At 42.8% G+C, this 22,239-nt stretch overlaps 1 protein-coding gene and 3 long non-coding RNA genes across 5 annotated transcripts; 2 read left to right on the top strand and 2 right to left on the bottom strand.

The window, feature by feature from the left end:
- The first annotated feature begins 294 nt into the window (after positions 1–294).
- LOC149269740 (uncharacterized) lies at positions 295–2,063 on the top strand. 2 transcript variants are annotated; one of them, XR_016269293.1, is made up of 3 exons: positions 295–675; positions 826–1,359; positions 1,468–2,063. It is a non-coding gene; the product is annotated as an uncharacterized LOC149269740 (long non-coding RNA). The 2 variants fall into 2 exon arrangements; XR_016269292.1 differs by having other exon boundaries at positions 295–1,359.
- A 15,858-nt stretch (positions 2,064–17,921) lies between these two features.
- On the bottom strand, positions 17,922–19,299 carry LOC149269739 (uncharacterized). Its single transcript, XR_016268998.1, has 2 exons — positions 18,934–19,299; positions 17,922–18,879 (listed from the first exon to the last, which is right to left on the bottom strand). It is a non-coding gene; the product is annotated as an uncharacterized LOC149269739 (long non-coding RNA).
- LOC149269738 (uncharacterized) lies at positions 19,058–20,484 on the top strand. The gene is made up of 2 exons (XR_016268999.1): positions 19,058–19,216; positions 19,283–20,484. It is a non-coding gene; the product is annotated as an uncharacterized LOC149269738 (long non-coding RNA).
- LOC108612056 (uncharacterized) lies at positions 19,758–21,225 on the bottom strand. The gene is made up of 2 exons (XM_018004947.2): positions 20,831–21,225; positions 19,758–20,759 (listed from the first exon to the last, which is right to left on the bottom strand). The coding sequence occupies exons 1-2, from the start codon at positions 20,957–20,959 to the stop codon at positions 19,926–19,928; spliced, it is 963 nt and encodes a 320-aa protein (XP_017860436.1). The 5' UTR covers positions 20,960–21,225; the 3' UTR covers positions 19,758–19,925.
- Between the last annotated feature and the right edge of the window lie 1,014 nt (positions 21,226–22,239).

Here is a 22,239-nt window from a genome sequence, read left to right as displayed (position 1 = left end):
GAAACTGAAGGCGAAAGAGAGAGAGAGAGAGAGAGAGAGCCATAGTAGGAGATTTGAAAGCAGGAATATGTAGATTGAAAGAGAGAAATATGCAATATAGACAAGGATATCTTCATATGGCGGAAATATAAAGAGAGGGAGAAAGAGAGAGAGAGAGAGAGAGAGAAAGAGGGAGAGAGATAAGAAATAGGTATACTAAAAGGATTTCATAGGCTGTTAATATCCATGGTCATTTGCACCCATTTTATTTTCGTTACTCTTAAGTGTTAGCTTAGGCTTCTAAGACTGCAATCTATATATATAAAAGAAAGTTGTGTAAAAGTGAAGACTGCTTATAACTTGATTTGGGCTGAACCAATTTTCATGGTTTTTGATTTGTTGGATTTGTCTCCGCAACGAGTTTAGTATAGGGTCTTAAAAATACTGAAAAAATTTGCCGAATACTTGAAAAACGCGGTTTTTTCCCCAAATGTTCAAATTTTTTTTATACCCAGTAGGCTTGGTAACAGTGACAGTTTTGACAATAGTGTAGAAGTAAATAAACAAATGTAGTCAGTCAGTCTACGGCACAGCCTCAGGCGAACCTGACTATTCATAAAAAAGCACATTTGTTAAAAAAAAAATTTTGAAAAACAATACGCATACGGACAAAAGCAAAATATCTCGAAAGTTCAGGTAGGTATTGTTGAATTTGTTTTTCTCAGACATTATTTTTGTAAATAATTTATATTTGTATTTCTCGACATTATTTTTGTAAATAATTTTTATTTATATTTCTCGATTTCTCGATATTTTATGTGGTTTTGTGCGATTGTGCATATTCAGTATTACTATTAATGAAAATGCCGCGTCCTAGAAGATCTAATCTTTCCCAGCGGACCCATAATGCAATTAGGCTACGGAATACCGCGAGTCAATTATCTGACGAAGAACGAGAAAGGCGCCGTTAGTACCCAGCAAAGAAGGGCCTTAATTCGTGCTTCTCAAAGAGAGGCAGCCCGTGAAACGGCAATAAGAAATGGTTCAAGGATTGATTTGAATCGAGCAGCGTTTCGATATGATTGTACCATTGACTACAGCTTGAATCGTTTAGTTTGCATTGGTCCAATGGACGTTGTTTGCCAGCATTGTGGCGCATTGAAGTTTGCTGGTGAAACGCCCGGTTTGTGCTGCCTTAGTGGTAAAGTGACATTGCCATTAGTGGTCTCGCCACCAGAGCCATTGCGTTCCCTGCTTTATGGCGAAACACTAGAATCACGACATTTTCTAGCGAACACTCAAAAATACAATGCCTGTTTCCAAATGACTTCATTTGGGGCGGAAATTATTGAAGAACACGGATATAATCCGACATTTAAGGTAATTTACGTTAAAAATTTTATTTTCTTATTTGGGATAATGTAGTTGGTTAGATTTCTGTAAAAAGTGTTTGTAAATCTAACTATAACTATGGCTTTGAATTTAAAGATTCAAGGCCAGATTTGCCATCGCATTGGATCATTGCAACCTATTGAAGATGCACAGCACAAATTCTTGCAAATATACTTCATGGGCAATATGGAAGAACAACTTGACCGGCGTCAAGAAATGAACACAGCTATGAAAAGAGCAATTCTCCAAGATTTGCATGCTTAGAAATTTAAACCAACCAAAACTGTGCAATAGAACGCGTTTGGTGATAAGAAAACTGATGAGCAATGTGATTCATGCGTCGATACTCAAAGGAAAATTTAAAGATGAGGAAGTTCTTATTCCTAGGATTCCGATGATCTCAACAGATATGCCCTTTGAATTTAAACGAATTCAATTCCCGCTTCGTCTTGCCTCCGCCATGACGATCAACAAGTCATAGGGCCAATATTTGACTATCTGTGGCCTCAATCTAGAAAATGTGTGTTTTTCTCATGGTCAATTGAACGTGGCAAGCTCACGTGTTGGAAAACCATCCGCATTATTTGTTCTTGCACCTGACCAAAAAACGAAGAATGTCCTTTACCACAAGGTGCTTGAATGTAAATCCAATTAATAAATTAATCAGAGTGTATCCCAACCTGAACAACATAGCTTTCAACAATTTTTTACCTAGAAATAATATAAAGGGCAATGCAACGTTTGCCGGGCCAGCTAGTAACCTTATATATATATTATACCCTGGCATAATGAATAATATAATATCATAATTATTGTTTGAGCACTCATTAAGCTGGCTGAGAGATTTGTGACACCCAGTGTCAGCAGATGACAGTTGGCTAGCCACCAAAATGAAACTTGAAGTCTCTCCCACTCACTCTCTCTCTCTCGCTCTCTCCTTTCGCTCTATTCTCTTTCGCTCTCGGTCATTCGTCAGTCTTTCTCGTCCAGTTTACCGTCACGCTGTCGTCCTCGTCCACGTTAACGTATACCTTTGGTCAGTTGGCAAATGACGTTGACATGCCGTGTGATTTTGATGTGCAAAGTTTCGCGGTGCCTGAGAGGCCGCCAGGGGGCGCTGTTGTTCGGTGCTGCACGGCGAGCTCTTGAGGCCAGACAGAACGAAGCTTTCGAACGGACGCGCATATGACATTTTTCACTTAAGCTGACAGTTATGTACAGCAAACACCCAGTGGCCCCCCGCCCCCCACCTAAGTGGAGTCGCTCACTCAACTGTCATGCATGGCATGCCGTTTACCGTTATTAAAAAATTACATACTTACGGCAAAAGAAAGGAACAAAAATGAAAAGCGGAAGCGAAATAAATTCAAAAGTTACACATGCAGCCGAGGTGTCCTCGCTGCGGCAAGGAAGGGGGCTGCTGGGGCGGAATTAGAGGTTGAGCCATTTGGGGAATGTTGTGACGGTTGACACGTCACAAGTTTATAGTGGCTTTTGACAGCTCGGACACTCTTCGCCATACTGAAAGTTCAGTGTGCTGCCCACCCCACCCCCTCTCAGAATTGATGGACACTTTTTGCTTCTTGGCGCATATTCCACAGATCTAGCAACTGGACGAGGACCCAGCGACCAGCTCCTGTCTTGGGAGCATTTTTCTACATATTTCAAACTTTTTTTTTTTGTTATTCTGTTTTTGTTTTTTCATGTTTTCCTCTGCTCATCTCGTCAATTGAGTCATCGGGCATTTTTATACAAAATATCTGTAGTTTAGAAAACTTTACTGCGAACAGCTTCCGTTCGGACAGACGTCAAACTTCGTTGCAGCCAGCTCGATGCCCACAAGTCTGTCCATCCGTCCTCTCTCTCTCTCCCTCTCTCACTCTCTGTTTATCACCCTCCTTGCTGGCCATCAACGTCTCTGCTCTGGCCGTAACACTTTTGGCCTTTTTGTGCTGATGATGATTTTGTGGTCACTCCTGTTAATCCTTAGAGACGTGTGTCGAACAGGAATTTCGTTCGCAGCGCATATAAATAATAATTTCTGGCACATGGCCGGTGTATGCTGGCGTGTGCTTTGTGCCCTGTCCAGCCATATTGCCGTAGACAGCTTGTCGATCTTTATAATGTTGTAATTGAAAACTTTTCCACCGAAAACATTTCTTTTAAAATATTTTATACTTTTGATATGTCAACCTGCCTGAAAGCCCACACCGAGCCCCACAGCGGCCCCAACTAACCAACCGAGTGGACGTGTCTTAAATTGGTGCGGGCTAAATTTAGTCATGAAGTTTGTTATGCAGGCAACACAAAAGAATTGAGAGATAGATTGAAAGAGGTCGAAAATGTGGTAGGGAGACAGAGTGAAAGGATGAGCTGAGCTAGAAGAGTTTGATGGAAAACATTTGAAATTTTCTACTATTAATTGCTTTCTATTTTTGAACACGATCAAAGATATAAAGTTTTTAAATATTTAGTCTTCGTTTTAAATACCTAGTTTAATTTTAATTTTTATATTAATTTTTCGTCTTTTATATTTCATAAACGTATTTCTTCTTCTACAGTAAATATTGTATAATAATTCAAAGAAAGCAAAAAATACATCAACATCAAAGTGTGAAGAGTGGAAGGGTAAAGCATTCAAATATTCCAGCAGCACCATCGCTGTCGGAGCTCAGGCGTTTTGGGGCCTTGGGCGCTGCCCAGGCCTGGGTCGTGGTCAGCAGCCGTGGTCCCTCCTGGGGGCAGTAGTTGCCTCGTCGTTTTGTGCTAAATAATGATGGAAACTTAAACGCCGCCCGACTGAAGTGAGGGCAAGCGTCCAGCTGACAGGCCAACTTTAAGTGAATGTCCTGCATTTTATTTTTTGTCCTCGGAGAATATGTGAAAGTTGAAATGTTGCTGGAATTAAACTGACAAAAAAAGCAAAATAAAAAATAACTTAAATATAGAAACACACACACATAGAGAGCGAGCGGGAAAAATATAGATAACTTAAATAGTTCTTAAGTTTTTTGACGTTCTGTTCGTTGAACCTGTCAATTTGTTGCCTTTCACGAGTTGCCCCATGTGAGTGGCTCGACAACAGTGTGTGAGTGTATCAGTGTGTGTGATGCAACGCTGGACAACCTCAAATGGGCAAGACTGACTACAAATGCCCATAGAAACCATTTCAACTAAATAACATGAGTGAAAATGTTTGGTAATTTTAATATTATAATTGTAATTTAGAATTTGATATATTATTATGCATGATTTAATTATATTTATTGTATTTATACCTAATACTATATTTTGAAATTGTTTCTGAATTTTATATCTATATTTGATTATAAGTAACTAAATTATAATATTAATATAACCCTTTAATTCAATCATACTATATACTTCAATATGGTTAGGAGAGCCTTAAAAACTATGACAAATTTTCTGCAATTTTTAAATATATTCCAATAATATATGTATTTAATATCGTTAGTATATTTACAATGTATTTTTTCGAATCACTTCTCTTTATTAAATATAAAAAATTTGAAAATGTATATATGTATACCATACATGTCTCAATATCAAATATCACTTACATTTTAAATTATATTGAATACGGAATCATATGCCATTGTTGCCTCATAGCCCCATTAAGTCACGCTAATATCAGAAATGCAATTTTTTAATTTTTTAGCTCTTACGATCACGTCAATTGGTGGGCAGCTCTGCTCTGCTCTGCTATTTTCTATATGCTAGGGGCTTGCGTGTTTTGGTTTAAATCAACCCGCTCGTTGGCCTCTGCACGTGCCACTGCATTGTCCTGCGGGCGTCTGTCCGACTGTCCTGATGGCAGCGCCGCTGCTGCTGCTGCTGCTGCTCCTGCTGCTGTTGCTTGTCCAATGTCCTTATTAAAGTCCTGACGGTCCTGCCTCAACTTGTGCTCGTCGTCGTGCTTCTTGTTGTGGTTGTTGTTGCTGGCAATGTCACTCCTGCTGTTGATGCTGTTGCCGACGTACTCGTTGTTGTTGTTGTTGGTGCTGTTGTTGTTGCTGCTGCTGTAGCCCACTTATCATCCCCGGTGACACTTTATAATTTCTTTACTTTTAGTGATGTCACTATTTATTTCATTTTTCCATCAAAACTTTTAAGTTTTACAATAAATTTTCAGAGGAAATACAAATAGAGTGTCCAGCACACACACACATAGACAGAGAGTAAGAGAGAGAGAGACATACGTGAAGGGGGGACGACCACGTCTGAGGGACACTTTGAGAGCAATGCAGCTGCTGGTCATTGGGAAGTGTGAGTTGAGCGGTGGGCGGTGGGCGTGGGCTGGAGGTAGATGGTCATTGGACTTCCACTTTTGTAAGTGACGTCCGTGTCACTGTCAGAGAGAGCTGCCTCATTCTCACGGACAACCCTTTATCCAATTTTTTTTTCACTTTTTTTCCATTTCAGCTTACGAGAACTTGACATGAAATAATTCCCCGTATATTACATTTATTTATTTTTTTTTTTTTTGCTAGCCTTGGTTGCGCTTGAACAGAGCTTGTTTTCTAAATAAGTTGATATTAAATTAACTCTTTCACAATTAAATTAAATATCAGGAAACGGAATCTGAGGTTATTTATGTTATGTTATAAGTTGGCATTGGTAGTTAAAATGTAAATATGAATAAAATATTTTAAGTTAATTTTTTGGTCGTCGGCTCAGCATGCTCAAGCCGAATGGCTGTGAGGACGAACACGAATGCAAATCATAGAGAGAGAGAGAGAGAGAGAGGGAGAGAGAGAGAGAGAGAGAGAGAGAGAGAGAGGTAGATGTCGAGTAAAAGACTAAAGCTGATGGCAACCTCTTCATCTAATGTTGGTCTCAAACAGCAAGTTCAATAGATAATATCAACTATAATTTTTTTAATTTACTATTTTTCATCATTTAAATTTAAAAATGTTTTTCCCACAAACAGTTGTGAAAAACATTTGTTTACAAATTTATTTTGCATATTTCATAATAATCTAATCAACTAATACTTTCATAAGTGTGCTTAAAACATATAGTACATACATACATATTTGTTATTAATTACTTGGACTGATTTCAATACTAATTCTCATAAGAATCCCTTGTAAAAAATGATTTCGAGCCCCTCTGTCTGTAAAACTGTAGTATTTTATTGATTTATATATTGCCTGAAAGTAAGGAAGAGAATAGGCCTTACATAAAAAACTAGTTTTTACTTAATATTTTTTTACTGCTTCCCTTTGATAAGTGGCCTAGTTTGGCCTGGAAAGTGTTAATATGCCAAACCCAATAGACTTACTGATCCCCTGCAGCTGATTGCATAAATTTTGCATTTACCTCAACTGGCCAGATGTCCAGATGTGGCAGAAATGTGAACTCAGCTGGCACTTTGGCTCATCTCATTATTACTTTAATATGCAATATATGCAGCTGGGGCTGAGCCAAAGCTCGGCTAGAAGCGAGCAGGAGGCGTCTGTGAGTGTGGCCATGTGCATATAAAACTTTTAAAGAACTCACATTATGTGCCCGATACCAAAACATTTTGCACTTGATGGCTGCCTCGCTGCCTCGCTGCCTGGATGTCTGATGTCTGCTGGCACACAGCTCCCTTTGGTACGCGCCTCATGCCAGGATGTCCAGGATGCTGTTGCTGCTGCTGGTGCTGCTCAGTGTCCACATGACTTTGTTTGAAGTAACTTTTGCTGGCATCAAGTAAACAATTTACGACAACGCTGATGATGACGTCGACTGGGCGCTGATGATGATGCCAAAGTACGGGGCAGCAGCAGGAGCAGCAGCAGCAGCCCGTGCCAAGACGCAGCTGAGCTTTGCAGTGTCCGCTGCACTTAACGCCGGCAACTGGCAAACACTTTCCATGCTCGGTCGGTCAACGCTTTTGTCTGTTGCATTGGAAACTATTTGAAATCCTGCGGCGCTTTGTGCAAAAGCGGATTCGTTTCAACGCCCTCGCCAGTCCCCGTGGGCGTTCAGTAAGCATAAAAGTCAAATGCACTCCTCGACTCCTGCTCCCACTGCCACTGCCGCTGATGCTGATGCTGATGCTGTGGGAATCATTTTTCAACACTTCATGCATTGCCGACATAATGAAGTGGCCGCCATGCCCCTCTCCCCCCTCCCCTTGTAGCCAGCATTTAGCCGGAATATCCCTTTACGCGCGCATTTGTTTTTCTTATCATTTGCTCTTCTGTTTCTTTGTCGTCTTTTATTATTTCACTTGGCATTTGCTTTTTATTTGCCGCCGTATTTTTATTCCTCCGTCATCCGTTCGCCGCGTTGGCGGCCGTCAGAGGCGATGGATCATTGCGGTCGGCCGAGCAGCCGCCTCCACTGGCCGGGTTACGTCCTGCTCCATTTGTCCGGAGTAATGAAGAGTCAGAGTCCTAACCCTGGCAGCAAACAGCTGAAGCTGAAGTCGAAACTACAGCAGGAGCAGAAGCAGGAGCAGCAGCAGCAGCAGCAGCAGCTCATTCAAAATGGCATTTGCTCTCGGGCTTTTCAAGCTGTTTCTCTTTTAGCTTTCATTTTCTTTGCTCTTTGCTTCTTTTTCTCTACGTTTTATATTTTATTCGGCTGCTGGCACAATTTTTACATCTGTTTTGTATTTATTTAGGTTAATCCTTTGGTTTTGCGTCCTTTTTGGGCTAGCAAATCCTTCTTTATTTCAATATTTGTGCTCCGTCTTTGTGCACTTTTATGAGTGGACTTTGCTGTTGAAGTCCTTGAGCCTTTGTGCAATGCATAACTCATAACTTGAATCCATTACATTAGTACACATTACCCAATCAAAGCCAACAGAAAGCCCACGCCACTCGGCTCCTGCCCTGGCCCAACTAACTTCTGAATACGCACGAAAAGTCAAAATGAAAAAAATTTGGGACATGCAATGGATTTTTGGCCATAAATAGATAAGAATACATGATTCTTATTTCAATAAGAACAATCAAGAAATCTAGAGACTTTTATAATAATTAAGTAGGGCTTCGTTGTCTCCAGACTAATTGCTCTCAAGGTTTTCATTAAAAAGTAAAAAAAAAAAAAAAAAAATGTAAATCTATTTAAACTGTGTTTTGAGTTCTTAAATATTTATTTATCAAAAAGTATATCTCTTATCGGAATATGAGCAACAAATGCTCTGTGAGCGCTTATCTAAAGCACAGCATTCGATTGTTAAATATTAGTCGAATGTTAATATTAATTGTGTATTGGCGTCAACAGCAGAAGAGAGGCCATCTAAAGGCCTATAAGTGCCGTAAATTAACTATCAAATGGCGAGGCGAATGCCTGGGGCAATATAGTTGCTGCAGCTGTTGTTGTTGTTGTTGTTGCTGTTGGCGGCACAACAAGGAGGCGCCACAAGAGCCACAAACCCATTGGCAGTTATCTGCCAGGCAATGCGAAATAAATGGCTACATGGATGCAGTTACAGATCCATTGCACAAGATTGAAGACACACACACACAGACACAGATGCAGTCGAGGTGCGGCAACGTGTCGCGAATTATGAGTGCCCCACACATTCACACACACACACACACACACTCAGTCGACTCGTTTATCGCCCATTCGCGCATAGTTGGCAACACTTAATAATTGAAAAGGAAGCAACGATCCGCCAGTTCGCATCGCTGCTTCCAGGCCGTCGCCTCTGCTCGTCTCGTCTGTTTGGTGTCGCCTCCGCTTGTTGCGTCTCTCGCACAGTTTGTCTAGTCGACGCCTCCATCGCCCCCATCGTCTCCACCACCACCACCGCCGCCACCGCCGCCAGTCGCCTGTCCAAATGTTTGTCGATAAATTTCGCGGATGTGCGAGTATCTTGTGCGAGTCGCTAGACGCGCATCTCGCTATTCGCAGTTCGCTTGGCGGATGCCATCATTCGCGCAGCAGCAGCTCCCAAATGCCGTCGTCCGTCCGGCGCGACTCTCTGCACAGTGAATTGTAACGTCATTCGCCATTCTCCACATTCAACTGAATGCATATGCAGCCAGCCCAGCTCGTTTGGGAAATTTGAATTTGATTTTGGAACGGGCCGCGCGCTGCCTGCTCGGCAATCTGCGGCGCGTAAAAGTTATTGACAATGGGATGTATCTGTCGGGTAGTGTCATTAATGGCGAATGCTTTATGATCGCATTGCTGCGCAATTTTCAACACATTTTACACTAGCCTCTGCCTCTGCCTCTGCCACTGCCTTCACCTCTGCCTCTGCCTCTGGGCGTCGCTGATTTTCATGTTTATTGAAGTGTAGATATTTTTATCTATTTTAGAGGCGCAAGTGTTTATTTCGACTGATTACGTGCCCCGTTACGAGCTGTGACTGCAACTGCCCCCAAATAATATGCATGATATATACAAATATAAATATATATATACCGTCCTCCCATATATATTCCTCTCTGCTCTTTGAACTGGTTGATAAACTGATGAGTCAAGTATTATTCCATGTGCGGTTCGCATGTCATAAATACGCCTCTATATGGCAAATTATGGCCCAGAGCTGAAAGGTTTAAGTGGCTTGCACTACGATTCTAAATGCGCCAAGGTTGCGCCTGGCTGGTGGTGGGTGGCCTATTATGATTATGATTACGATAATAATGATGATGATGATGATGAGTGGGCTGATGATATGCAATAACTGCAGTCAAGGCAGCCCAGCAGAGCTACACACATTCATTGAAACAATAAACGCCAAAGTGTTTACTCACCCAATTTGTTGCCAAATGCAGAATTATTCCTGATCGCGGTAAGAAAACATCTATATCACGATCAGTGATAAAATGTCCGAAATTATGGAACACATTTGGCATTATCTATGTTGTAAACGCAGGCTCACCTTTAATTATTGTTTCTATTCATATTGATGGAGGAAAGTATTCAAGATTGGAACAATACACATACATTAACATATATACTAACAACCAATATGCAATACTCGAATTCACAAATCCCCAGCTAGGCTATACTTTTCAATAAATAGTCTTCAAAACTGAGCTATAAATAAATATTCCTTTTGCTGGTACACAAGGCTAAAAGAAAGAGGATGAAAAACCATCTGATGGATAACAAATTGCAGCTGAGTAAAAATCACAAGCCATCAGCCAAGGGCAAAGCCAAAATTGGGAAGCTGCCACGGGCGCAGAGGCAGGAGTGAGGGGGGCGGGGAGCAGGACAAGTCTCGAAGCTAGCTTTGACACATTTGGATGTTTTGCTCAGCGGGTTCGTGGTATGCAGAAATCTGGACGAGTTGGCAATAACTGGCGACTGATAAATGATGTTGGGTCCGTGGCGCGAAGTCAACTATAGAATTTCTCTATTTCGGTCAATCGACACTGATGCTGATGCTGCTGCTGCTGCTGCTGCTGATGTGATGTGTCGCGGGGCAGGGAGCGGCTCCATTGAAATGAATGTGCGGGCATTCCTTCGGCTGACAGTATTGTGTCCTCATTCGCCGTCGCTCGACAAGCAAAATATGTGGCCAAGATGTCACTCGTAGAAGGAGGAGGAGACGGAGGAGATGGAAGAGTTGGTGGAGGGGGGGCAGAGGCAGAGTGAAGCGGCAGCTCAGTCGTTGCGTCGCTGCGATATGTGGGGCTCATGTTCCCTAATGTTGTGCTCGACCCATCCATTCGCCCGCTCTCAACCCTTTCTGCCCAGCAGTCCGAGCGATATTTTGCATGTTGTCGTGTTAGTTTCGTTTCATCCTCGCTTCTGATGTCCTCGCTGTGACAGCGCAACCGCTGCTGCTCCTCCCCCGCTCCTCTTCCCCGTCCAGTTCCACGCATTGTCTTATTGTTTGGCGTTTCTAGTTCATTCGCTTGATGTCCCCTCCCATTTGGTAGACTCCCCCCTCTGCATTTGGCTTCTTTTTGCTGTGCTCTCGCCTCGCTTGACATTCGTAAGATGAAGCGACAGTCCGCGCGTTGCGACAATCGCCACACATTTGAATTTTATTGGCTGGCCTGTCAATGCTCCATTTCGACACACACACACACCCACCCACACACACGCATACATACACATCAAAAAACAAAGCGAATTCACAAAAAACTAAAGACACTTCCATACGAAGATGCAAAGGCAAAGCTCTTGCAGAACATTTATGTTTTTCTTCTCTTTTTTCCCTTTGCTGCTCGATTAGTTTTCTCTTTTGGCAAAAACTTCCAATCGGAATTTGCAGTTATTTCCGCCAGTTAATAGACAATTTATGTATTTTCGTGACCATTTACAAAGCAATTTATGCGATCTTCGATAGTCTGTCCAGCTCATATTTATCGCTCACTTAGATTTTTGCTTTGATGGATGTATGTGAATATCAGCATCACTATCCATCAAATTATTATTAATTTTAATTATAGCAAATAACATAAAAAATATATAACATTTATTTTCGTTTATTAAAATAAAAATAAATATAAAAACTAAAAATAGTAAAAAATTTTATATAATTTCATATTTACATATATTAATGACTTTTAGTTTGTATTCTTTAAAAATCAAGCTATCCAAATCGATCAATATAAAAATCAGAGTTCTTATATTTAACTAACTCCAAATACAGATTGCGGGATCCATATTTATTTATTTATTTATACCGTATAATTATATATTTTAAAATTATAATATATACCTTTGCTTTCTTGCTAAGAAATCGTGTAAATATTTTAATATAATAATAAAACTTTAGAATAATGCCGTCCCAAAAAACATATTTGCCTGCAAACCTCGCCTATTTCATTTCACAAACTAAATAAACTTTACTCTCTCACATGCCAAAGGCACGTTAAGAAACCTTTGCTCCTTGCCTGCTCAAGTAGATATTATGCGTATAAAATTAATGACAAGCCATTCTCCCCTCTCTAACTCAGCTTTGTCTGCTGCTTGCAGCTTCTGCTCTCTTCTACTAGCACTCAAGCTCTCGGCCATTTCTCTCCTAATAGAGATATCTATCGCGTGGTGTTGGTTGTTTTGTCTTTCTACCAACAGCGACAGCTTCCCAAATTTGTTAACAATTTTTCAAGCAAGCGACGAATTTGCTGCTGTCGACTGTTGACTGTGGCAAGTTCTTGTTGTTGTTGCTGTTGTTATTGTTGCAACGCCTACGTCCTGTGCCTGGCTCTGTGCAGATCTTAGCAATTTGTTGCGCCAGTTGCCAGTTGTTTAGCGACGGCAGCAAAATGCGGGTGACAAAAGTTTCTGCTGCAGCTGATGTTGTTGTTCTTGCTGTTGTTGCAACAGAAGACTTGCAACAGGCTGTGCCAGAAGCCGTCACACGGCAGCTGGCAAGAAAATAAAACCATTCCGAAGATCTCTCAATGCGATTAGCCAACATTTACGAAGCACCAGAGACTGCGGAGTGGGACACTCGGCCAAGTGCAGAGAAAGGCAGCTCGAAAACGCCTTCTTAATTGAGCTCGCAGCCGAATCAAGCCCCCCAATGATTGAGCTGGGCCGCCGCTTGAAAGGCCTCTCATGTAATTGGCAGAGCCAAGAGACGGCAGAGGCACAAAGCGCTGGGCTAGTCGGGGGCAAGTCGCATGGAAATGTCGCGTCATTGTCAGTCTCATTGTCATCACAGACTCCAGCTCTATGGCCGTGGCTGTGGCCGTGGCCGTGGCTGTGGCTGTGGCTGTGGCTGTGGCTGCTTCTGGCTGTACCCATCAAAGTGTTGTCACTGTCAGTGCAAATGTCACAGAGACATCAGGGATTAGCGCAAGGAGTCGCCGTTGGCTGGGTGCGTGGGCTCGGATTTGAGGGTTTATGCGAGGCTAGCAAATGTGCCTACTAAAAAGACGTCGAGTCGCCGCACCTGCCGGCCAACCAACCAACCACCCACCCACCCAAGGGCCTTTCCGCTGCAATAATATGCGCTCGTCCTTTAGGCAAACAAAACGATGTCAACCGCAACAACAACAACAATAATGAGGGCAAACATCAACAGCAGGCAGACCACGGCTCAGAGTCAAAAGGATTGGGGCAAGGGTGAAGCATCAGGGGTCTGTCTGTCTCTCTCTATATGTATGTGTGTCTGTGTGTGTGTGTGTGTGTGTGTGTGTGAGTATGTCTAGTGCCCATTTCGTCATTACTTCAACCACATTTACATGCGTCAAGCCCGGCGAGCCTTTGAAGCACCAAACTGTCAGCGGGTCCAACCCCTGTCTGACCAGCCGCCGTCCCAGCTTCCTCGCCCCGCTGCAACGGCTTCTGCTGCTGCCGCTGCTGCTTCTCCTGCTGCTGCTGCTACTGCTGCGGCTGCTCATCTTCCTTGTGTCAAAGTCTGTGGGCGGCTTTCAAGTTGCCAAAGCGGGAAGTTTCTTCGCTTTTGATGCACGCCCACACCCACAGCATTCCACCCTCCCCCCTCCCGCTCCCCCTCCTCTTCCCATACCTCTCGCCCCTTGTCACATTTGCCTCCTCATTACGAATGTCCTGTGGCATTGTCAACATGTCCTACGCATTATAAACGAATTACTGTCGTCTCTTCGGTTCGTTGGTCTCTCCACGTATGTGTGTGTGTGTGTGTATGCGGCTGTCTGTCTGTGTGTGTGTGTGTGTGTGGTGGGTGGCTGGTTGAGGCTTCTGTTTTGAGTTTAGCCAGCAAGTTGGTTAATCGCCGGTAAATTTAATTAGACATCGGTGTGGGTAAATTACGGTAAATAAATGTCGGGCCATATGCAAAGAGACAGACGTGCGTCCCCCGACCCCCCACCCGAGCCGTGGAAGGCAAACAAAACTACCACACGCAAAAAGTGTATGAAATGCAAATTAACTGGCAAAACATTGCATCAAAAGATCACAGCAAAATATTTATATGATTAAAGCTGGATTACCAACATGACAGCTGAAGGGGCTTCGTCCAGTGGAGCATATAATCCAAGTGGCTTACGGCGAAGTCTTTAAGTGTGTTGCAGCAAAATTATTGTACATATATATAATTTATGTTTTGATTATTTTATATTGGAGTCAAAATATTTGCTCAAGAGTCTTGAAACTGTAAATTTAATTACCCAATTGCACATTACATCGGGGATTAAAAAAAGAAAAGAAATATGCAAATTTAAAAAAATCGTAATATGCTTTTAATCCTTGCTTCTGATCTTAATATTCTGTTCATCAGTTAGTTCTCTTTAGGCATATTTATATTATGTAATATTATTGTATTACATTATATTAAGACTTTTTCCCAAATGACATATTCCCTCAAAATCTTGAAAAATGAGTAGTTCAATATTTCAATTATGAATGACATACATATATTTACTTTGGCCAAACTAAGAACCAAGTTAATTTCATGATAGGAAAATTGCCTTATTTTTTATATTTTGTATACATATTCAGAGATGTATATATGTACATATCTATATATACTTTTAGCACAGTAAAACTACACTTAATTACATCGCTTGACAGCCTGGCCTATTTTTATTGCCATCAGTGTAAAGCGATCTCATTACATTCAAAATATTTTAAATATTTTTCGGATCATAAACTTTAATATTTTTCTTATACAACCTTTAATCAATTATATCTGAAATCCTTAAAAAAAGTTGCATATCACTTGGAATACCTATCGTAGTCTCTAGCGAAATCTGTTTGTTTTCTCCTCAATTTAATTTTAGTAAATCAAATTAACGCGGTTGCTGCGCCGTCTGCTCCGATTGCAGCTTTCATTTGATTATCATGCGTTTTTCTTTTACTTCTTTTTGCATTTTTTGACAACTTTGGCAACACGAGCACGAACGCGTCGTCCTGGCCGTGTCCGGGTCGTGTCCTGGCGCTGTCGCTGTCGCTGTCGATGGCAATGGCGACGCATCGATTGTCAAATGTCAGTGTAAAATTGTATTACTTCAATAACTTTGCCGTTATGAGGACTTAATTTATGAGTCGCAGCAACAATGACAGGACCTGCTCCTGCCCCTCTCTCTCTCTCTGTCACACACACACACACACAGCAAGGACAACAACTGGAAAAAGCAAACTGCTGCAATTTTTGCCCCGTCTTTGTCGCCCTCTCCTTCTCTCTCTCTCTCTCTCTCTTTTTCCCTCTGTGTGTGTGTGTGTGATAATGTCCTGTTTAAATGCAATAATTTCAACTGCAATTTTCTGCTGCCCCGTGTGTCCTGCATGTCCTGTGTGACGACCAACTGACTGCCAGCTTGCATTTATTTATTGCTGACTGACGTGGCCCACGGACTGGCACGCAGGTGGAACCACCACCACCCACCTCCCACCCCCCACTCCCCATGCCACGCCCCGTCCCGTCCCATCCAGTGTCGCCGCGTCAGCCTGTCTGTCTGTCTAGTCTAGGGGAGTCATAAAAACGAAAGTTATGACGTCGCCCCATGGATTTATGGGCATTTTGCAGAATTATTGTTATTTATTTTATTGATGTCCCTGCCTTATGCAATTGCTAAAAAATACTTTGCTGCATACATTACAGCGCGGTCCGCGAGGGTCGCGGGTCGCAGGTCTGGGTTCTGCAGTTGGTCCTGGGTTTCTTTTTTTCGAGCTGGAGCACCGTTGAAATGCACAGCTACAACTCTGGCAGCTCTCTACATTTTTGCGCCCTGTCAGCGCAATTTATGTCCTTGACAGCGATAGGCATTTCCTTTGAAGTTTCAAGTGCTCAACGTGGCTACGACTTGCAGCGGTCTCCTCCCTCCTCCTGCCAACTCTCCCCCCTTTGCTTGATTTTCACAAGTGATTGCACTTGGAAGAGAGTCGGCGCTGCCCTTGCTGCTTTTGGGGTTTGCATTTGCAGTCGTGTCGCTCACAAATCGCGAATATTTTGACGGAAACGTGTCATAAATAGCACCGCATGTGACCATAAACCTTGACAGCCAACTCAGCCCTCTCTTAGACTGGAGTGGATGCAGTTGTTTGTCTAGCCTCAGCTGAGCTTGGATTTGCTGTGCGATATGGAGTGTTGTAGTTGCATTAGGGACTGAGGTGAGCTTTGTGTCTGTTCTTACGATCCCGTCTGAGCTCTTCTCTCGTCTCCATTTAAGCCACATTTTGCACACGCCTTGCCTGGCATCAGTTTAGGAAAATTACAATTTGATATCGGGCGCAACATTTTGCAAATAATCTGATAAACGGCGATGCTCTCTCTGCTCTGCCGCCTGCCGCCTGCCGCCTGCCGCCTGGCGCCAGCTGCCCGCTGCCGGCTGCCACTTGATGATGACGGAATCGTGTCAATATCCAGCGCAGTCTCGGGCACGTGTGGGTCGCGTAAATTCCATTGGCAATGCTAATGGCGCGCCGCTTACGCCCTTACACTGCCAGGCCGAGATTTGAGGCGGCACTCGACGAGAGACTGGGATATGTTGATGTTGGCGATTTTCGCTGGCTCCAGCGGCCATTAGCACGTGCACACATTCCAGAGATTGGACCAGCCAGCAGCAATGGCAAACAGCAGTCGACGTCGACGTTGGCGTCGGCGTCGTTGGCTGCACATAATTTGCGCAAATTACCGACAACGCGCTGCCATATTTTCCATTGGCAATGATGCCGCAGGGTCTCTTGACTCGCTTTCTATTTATGGCTTGGCCGGATGATTGCCCCGCTGCGTACTCCTGCGCCGCGGCAGGAGAGACAGGTGCGAAACAAGCACGGCCACGACTGCCAGGACAACGTTTATCAGCAGTCCCACCATTCGCTAGCTACGCTCCACGCTCCATGCTCCATGCTCCATGCTCCTTGGCAAGCCGGCAACCAGGCAGCCAGCACGAACTGCACAAATCATTTCCCAATTGCACGAAAGTTTGTCTCGCTGTGGCTGAGATGTGGAGCAGCTTGGCAGGACATAAGCTGCGTCCATAACTTTGCCTTGTTTATGTCTGTGGGATGTGATGCGACCGATGCGACGGCAGCTATGCAACAAAACACAGCAAACACAGCAGCCGCCTGCCGCCCACAGCTCACCCATTTTTCGGCATGCTAACCCTCTCCCTCTCCCTCTCTCTTACTTACAATCTCTTCATGTCTCTCTGAAAGCCTCGGAATGCACTGTAGAACAATAATTTTGGTTTAAGCTTAGCACAGTTCTGTGTTTATATAGAACGTAGACAACATACAGCATTGGCGTACTGTATAAGTCGTGACTGCTGGGAAATACTAATTTTTTTTATTTTACTAAGACATAATTAGAGCTGAAAATAATATGCAAATATTATTAAAAAAAATAAAAATAAAAAAATTAAATTAAATTAAATAAATTTAAAATTAAATAAATTTAAAAAAAAATATCTCGAACATCATATTATGATAATATATAATATTAATATTATATTTATGTTTATAATAAAGAACACATACTAATATATATCTTAAGGTAGCTTACAAGCTGCAGAGCCATTCAAAAGTAAATGAAATAAAAAACAATTAATAGTTTTATTAAATATATTGAATCTAATTATTAAATATATTAATTTCTTAAATTTGGCTTAAAAAATAAATCAAATCAAATTCGATCATTAAAGATGTGATGGTTATAGCTAAGCAATAATATTTAAATCTTGAATAAAAGAAAGTTTTCACATACATGTCCAAGCTTCAAATATTATAATCTAAACAGAAAAAATAGGTTCTTCATTTGTTTAAGACAAGTCAAAGATTATATTACAATTCCATTAACACTCTAACATGTTTCCGATCTGAGCCAAGACACAATTGTATTCATAAACCAGCCTGAGATGCTCTTCTCCTGGAGAGTCAATATAATACTGGAAATACTAAAACACCCAATTCTGTGCTCTGCTAAGGTAATTTAGCTAACATTCGGTTCGAGCGGTTGTTGGCCTGATGTGCGTGTGTGCTCGAGCGCAGTGCTCCCCCAATGCGTCCTTCGCTCCAGGCACAAGGTTAAACTCGAGTCCTGTGTGTCTCGGATATGTATGAGCGGTACGTGTGAATGGCGTCTCCAAATGCTGCCAGGGCTGAGCTCGCTTGGATGGTGTTTGACGCCACTTTCATTGATGCCGATGCCGATGCCGATGCTGAGACTGATGCAGCCCATCAGGCGTCAGTTGGCGGCTCTTGTTATGCTCGACGCGCTTCCATCACGATTTCCATCCATTTGGTCCGTGATGCAACGTCACGCACAGCCATATACAATAATATCAAATTCGCGCATCACTCCCGTCCTTCGTCTTCGTCTCCAACTCCGACTCTGATGTGGCATGTCGCATGCGTCAAATGAATGTTTCATACTCCACGTGCCACTCGCGGCGAGGACTCATCTGGTTTCTTTTTCTGCCCTGTTTCACTCTATTTTTTTGGGGCAGCGGCATTTGATTAGTTTTTCGATCGACTTCTGTCTAGCTGTGTGCCCTTGTTCTCGTAATTGAGATTGCCCCCAGAAATAGGTTCGAAGGCGGAAAGCTCTTGAATGTCTGATGCGTGTGGTAATTTCATGGGATTATTTATGAATACTTTTGCCTCCGACTCCCATTAGCCAAGCTGCCAAAGCTCTGCGTGAATTCCTCGAATCTGTGAAAGATTGAGTTTGTGAAAGACTCTGAGATAATCCTCTGATATACATACATATATATCGGCTCCCATACCAGTCCGCATTGTGGCTACGACTTATGCAGCCACGAATCTATTTTGAATACAAAATAATTTGCAATCCAACTCTTTCTTCACTTTGGGCTCATGTTTACGATATTTTGCACGCTGCTCGACTTTCAATTCATATTTACGATATTTTGCACACTTAACAACACTGGAAAGTGTATATGCATGCATGCATGTATGTATGTATGTGTGCGCACATCGATTTGAGCGAGAAGTTCTGAAACAGTTATTGGCATCATCAATTGGAAGAGTAAGTAAACAACATTAAAAATAATTGCAACTAAATCCAGGCGATTGCGCCGCCTTCACATTTTAGCGTTGCAATTGCAGCCAGGCCCTGGGCAGGACTATCGCAGCCATCGTGGAGCAGTTCCACGAGATAGAGCGAGAGGACGAGAGCGAGAGGGAGTGAGCGATAGAGAGAATTGAATGCATTCAACGGCGCGAAAGCTTTCTCGAGTGCATAAATCTGTCGCTAGAATTTCCTTTTTCCCAAGTCATTTTATGATTATGCGAGAGATTTTTCCGGCACAACTTCCAAGCCAGCTGCAACTGTGTGTGTGTGTGTGAGTGTGCCAGAGTGTGTATAATGCAACTGTAAATTCTGTTCGCTCAAGTCGTTACAGCATTGCAATTGAAGCCACTTTGATGTTTGTTCCGACTTCGATGTCCCAATAATTGGCGATTTGAATGGAATTATTGTGCAAAGTTTAGGCCCTAATGGAACCAGTTCCCGCACGACTTTTCAACTAAGCACGATTATACGAAATAATAAATATATACTCAACAAATATCGGAACTCACATTTATTGAAATGTTTCATGAAACTATTTAAGGACTGAAAGACAGGGGACAAAGTATTTCATAATAATTTGTAGTGGTAAGCTGTGATGGTTTTAACTGTCCGTGAATACGATGATAATATGGATAGTGTCTGGCACCTACGATAGCTCAGCCGGTTAAGCCATATCGTCGTCGCGATTGGGCTTAACTGGTTCCTCAATTTCATCATGATCGCCCATGATAGATTCCTCTGCATTTTGCAACTGATTTTCGACTGGAGTCTCCACAGCAGTCTGCCCAGCCGCTTCGTTCATCGGCTGCTCGGCTTGCTTTTCCGGTTCCTTCTTGAAATTAACGTACACAGTGCTCAGACGCCAGGCCATGTTGCCATGTTTCGACGAGATCATGTTACCAGTCTCATTGTTGTTCAACGGCTTTTTTTGCCCATCGACCTCGGACTGCTTGCTGACCGCCTGCCACTCGGAGGTGACCGTATTAGCGTTCTTCCACTTGAACAGATTCACGACTATCTCCGTCGGCATTGAGAAGGGTAGACTCACTTTGGGCTTGACTAGCGGAAATTGGCAGTTCCGGTGGACAATTGCCAGCTTCGCGTTGGGCCACGGCGGCTGCACTGCCTCCACAGTAGCGCAGAGCCACTTAAGAGAATAATCATCGAGGCAATAGATGAGCTTCGTTCCGGCCTTCCAGCCGGCATCATTGAACCTAGCGGGCTTTATGCCGGAAAAACTCATCAAATTCGTCAGGGCCTCTTTCAATGATGCCTCCACCAGATGCCATTGGTCGAGGGTGATCGTGCCGGTCTCTTGGTTCCTATCGACCAGCGCCACCACCAACTCCGGATTCATCCCAGAGGCATTTTGCTCAGCTGAACAGAACCGCTTGGCTTCGGGTAGCGTAATTATGGATGTCAATGTTTTCTTCTCCTTAGCTTCCTCTAATTCATTCATCGGCTGATCGATGGGGACGGCTAGAGCCTCCGCTTCCACCTATATAAATGAGAAGCACTTCTGATATACACACACACATACATCTGTAGGTTAGCTTTCGCCATCTTTACCCCTTCGCCGTCAGCCATAGCCTCAGCTGCACCTTTCTCGACAGTTTCCATAGCCGATTCAGCGAACTCCTCCTCCTGCTCCTGGATCACAGGCACTTCTTGTGGCTTTGCATTACCATTCGACTCCATTGTAAATTGCTTTCAGATATTTCTTCAAAATTTTCAAAAACTTAATGGAGAACTTATATTTTCAGAATGCAACTTGCTCAGCAACGAGAGATGTTCTTCAGTCGACGACTTCAGGGCAAATGGGGTTTGGCTAGACACCGGATGTAAGAAAAGTTTGACGAAAAGACTTCGAGATGTTTCTAAGACACGTGCGTTGCGGAAACTTCAAACTGACAATCAGACAGCTTCTTCTTCTTTATTGGTATTTTTCAGTTTAGGTATGCAAAAAATGGGAGTAACGTCTGCTCTGGCATTTTTGAAAAAGTAGCAGATTAGGTATGCAAAAAAACGGCATAACATTTATTCGAATGGGCTGACATCGTATTCAAAATGCTTTTTAATCGATAAATTTTTATTATCAATTAATTTTTTTTACTGATAATATTTATATTTATATCGTAGATTTACCTATACTTTGATTTAAATAATCTTTAATTGTAATTTGCTTAAATATATATTGTAAAAGCTCCATTATTGTAGACTCTTAGAATAAATGAAGTAATAGATTATCCAATAAGCTTTCTGGTAAATTTGCGAGACAAATATTGGTAGAGCGTGGAATCACGATTAGCCGAAACTTGTCCAGAGATTAATGATAAATGCTTTCGATTGGATTAGCCATGCCCAGCGAACGAGCTCAGCACGCTCGCAGCGAAGGTGCCAGCTCAGGCGGATGCAATTCGCGAAATATGTATGTTTCCTCGATTCGAATTCAATATGGCAGCAGCAACAGCAGCAGCAGCAGCAGCAGCACATTGTCAACGGCATCATTCGCAGTCTCATCATTATTTTAGTTGGTGTTGCTCTTGCTGTTGCAGTTGTTGGTGTTGCTATTAGCTGGAAAGAGTTGACGTAAATTATCGATAGCCATCGATAGTTTATGTCACACCATTGACTTTGATATACGACAAGATTTTGCACAAATCATAAATAATGGCAAATGCGATAATAAATTTGAAATTTCCTGGCGGCGGCACCAAATGATCGTCATCGTCATCGTCTTCGCCTTTCGTCTGTGTGTCCCCTTCACAGCTAGTCACCCCGTCCTGTGCGCTCATTTGGCAGTGCGCGACTAGGCCGGCCAAGTGGGTTGACATGGGACGTGGCTGCGGCCAAGAGGAGGAGCTGCTGCCACGAGGAGGAGCTGCTGCTGCCAATGCTGCAAGTGCAGCAGCCATGAGGTGTCGTCGTACGTGCAATTTATTCATAAACGCTGTAGCCCACATTCAAAGCGCAGGCCC

This window comes from Drosophila arizonae, chromosome 3, assembly GCF_054131065.1.
Source record: "Drosophila arizonae isolate 15081-1271.41 chromosome 3, UAZ_ARI_1.0, whole genome shotgun sequence".
Lineage (NCBI taxonomy): Eukaryota > Metazoa > Arthropoda > Insecta > Diptera > Drosophilidae > Drosophila > Drosophila arizonae.
Note: the sequence above shows the minus strand (reverse complement) of the source record. Positions and strands in the feature narration are given on the sequence as shown.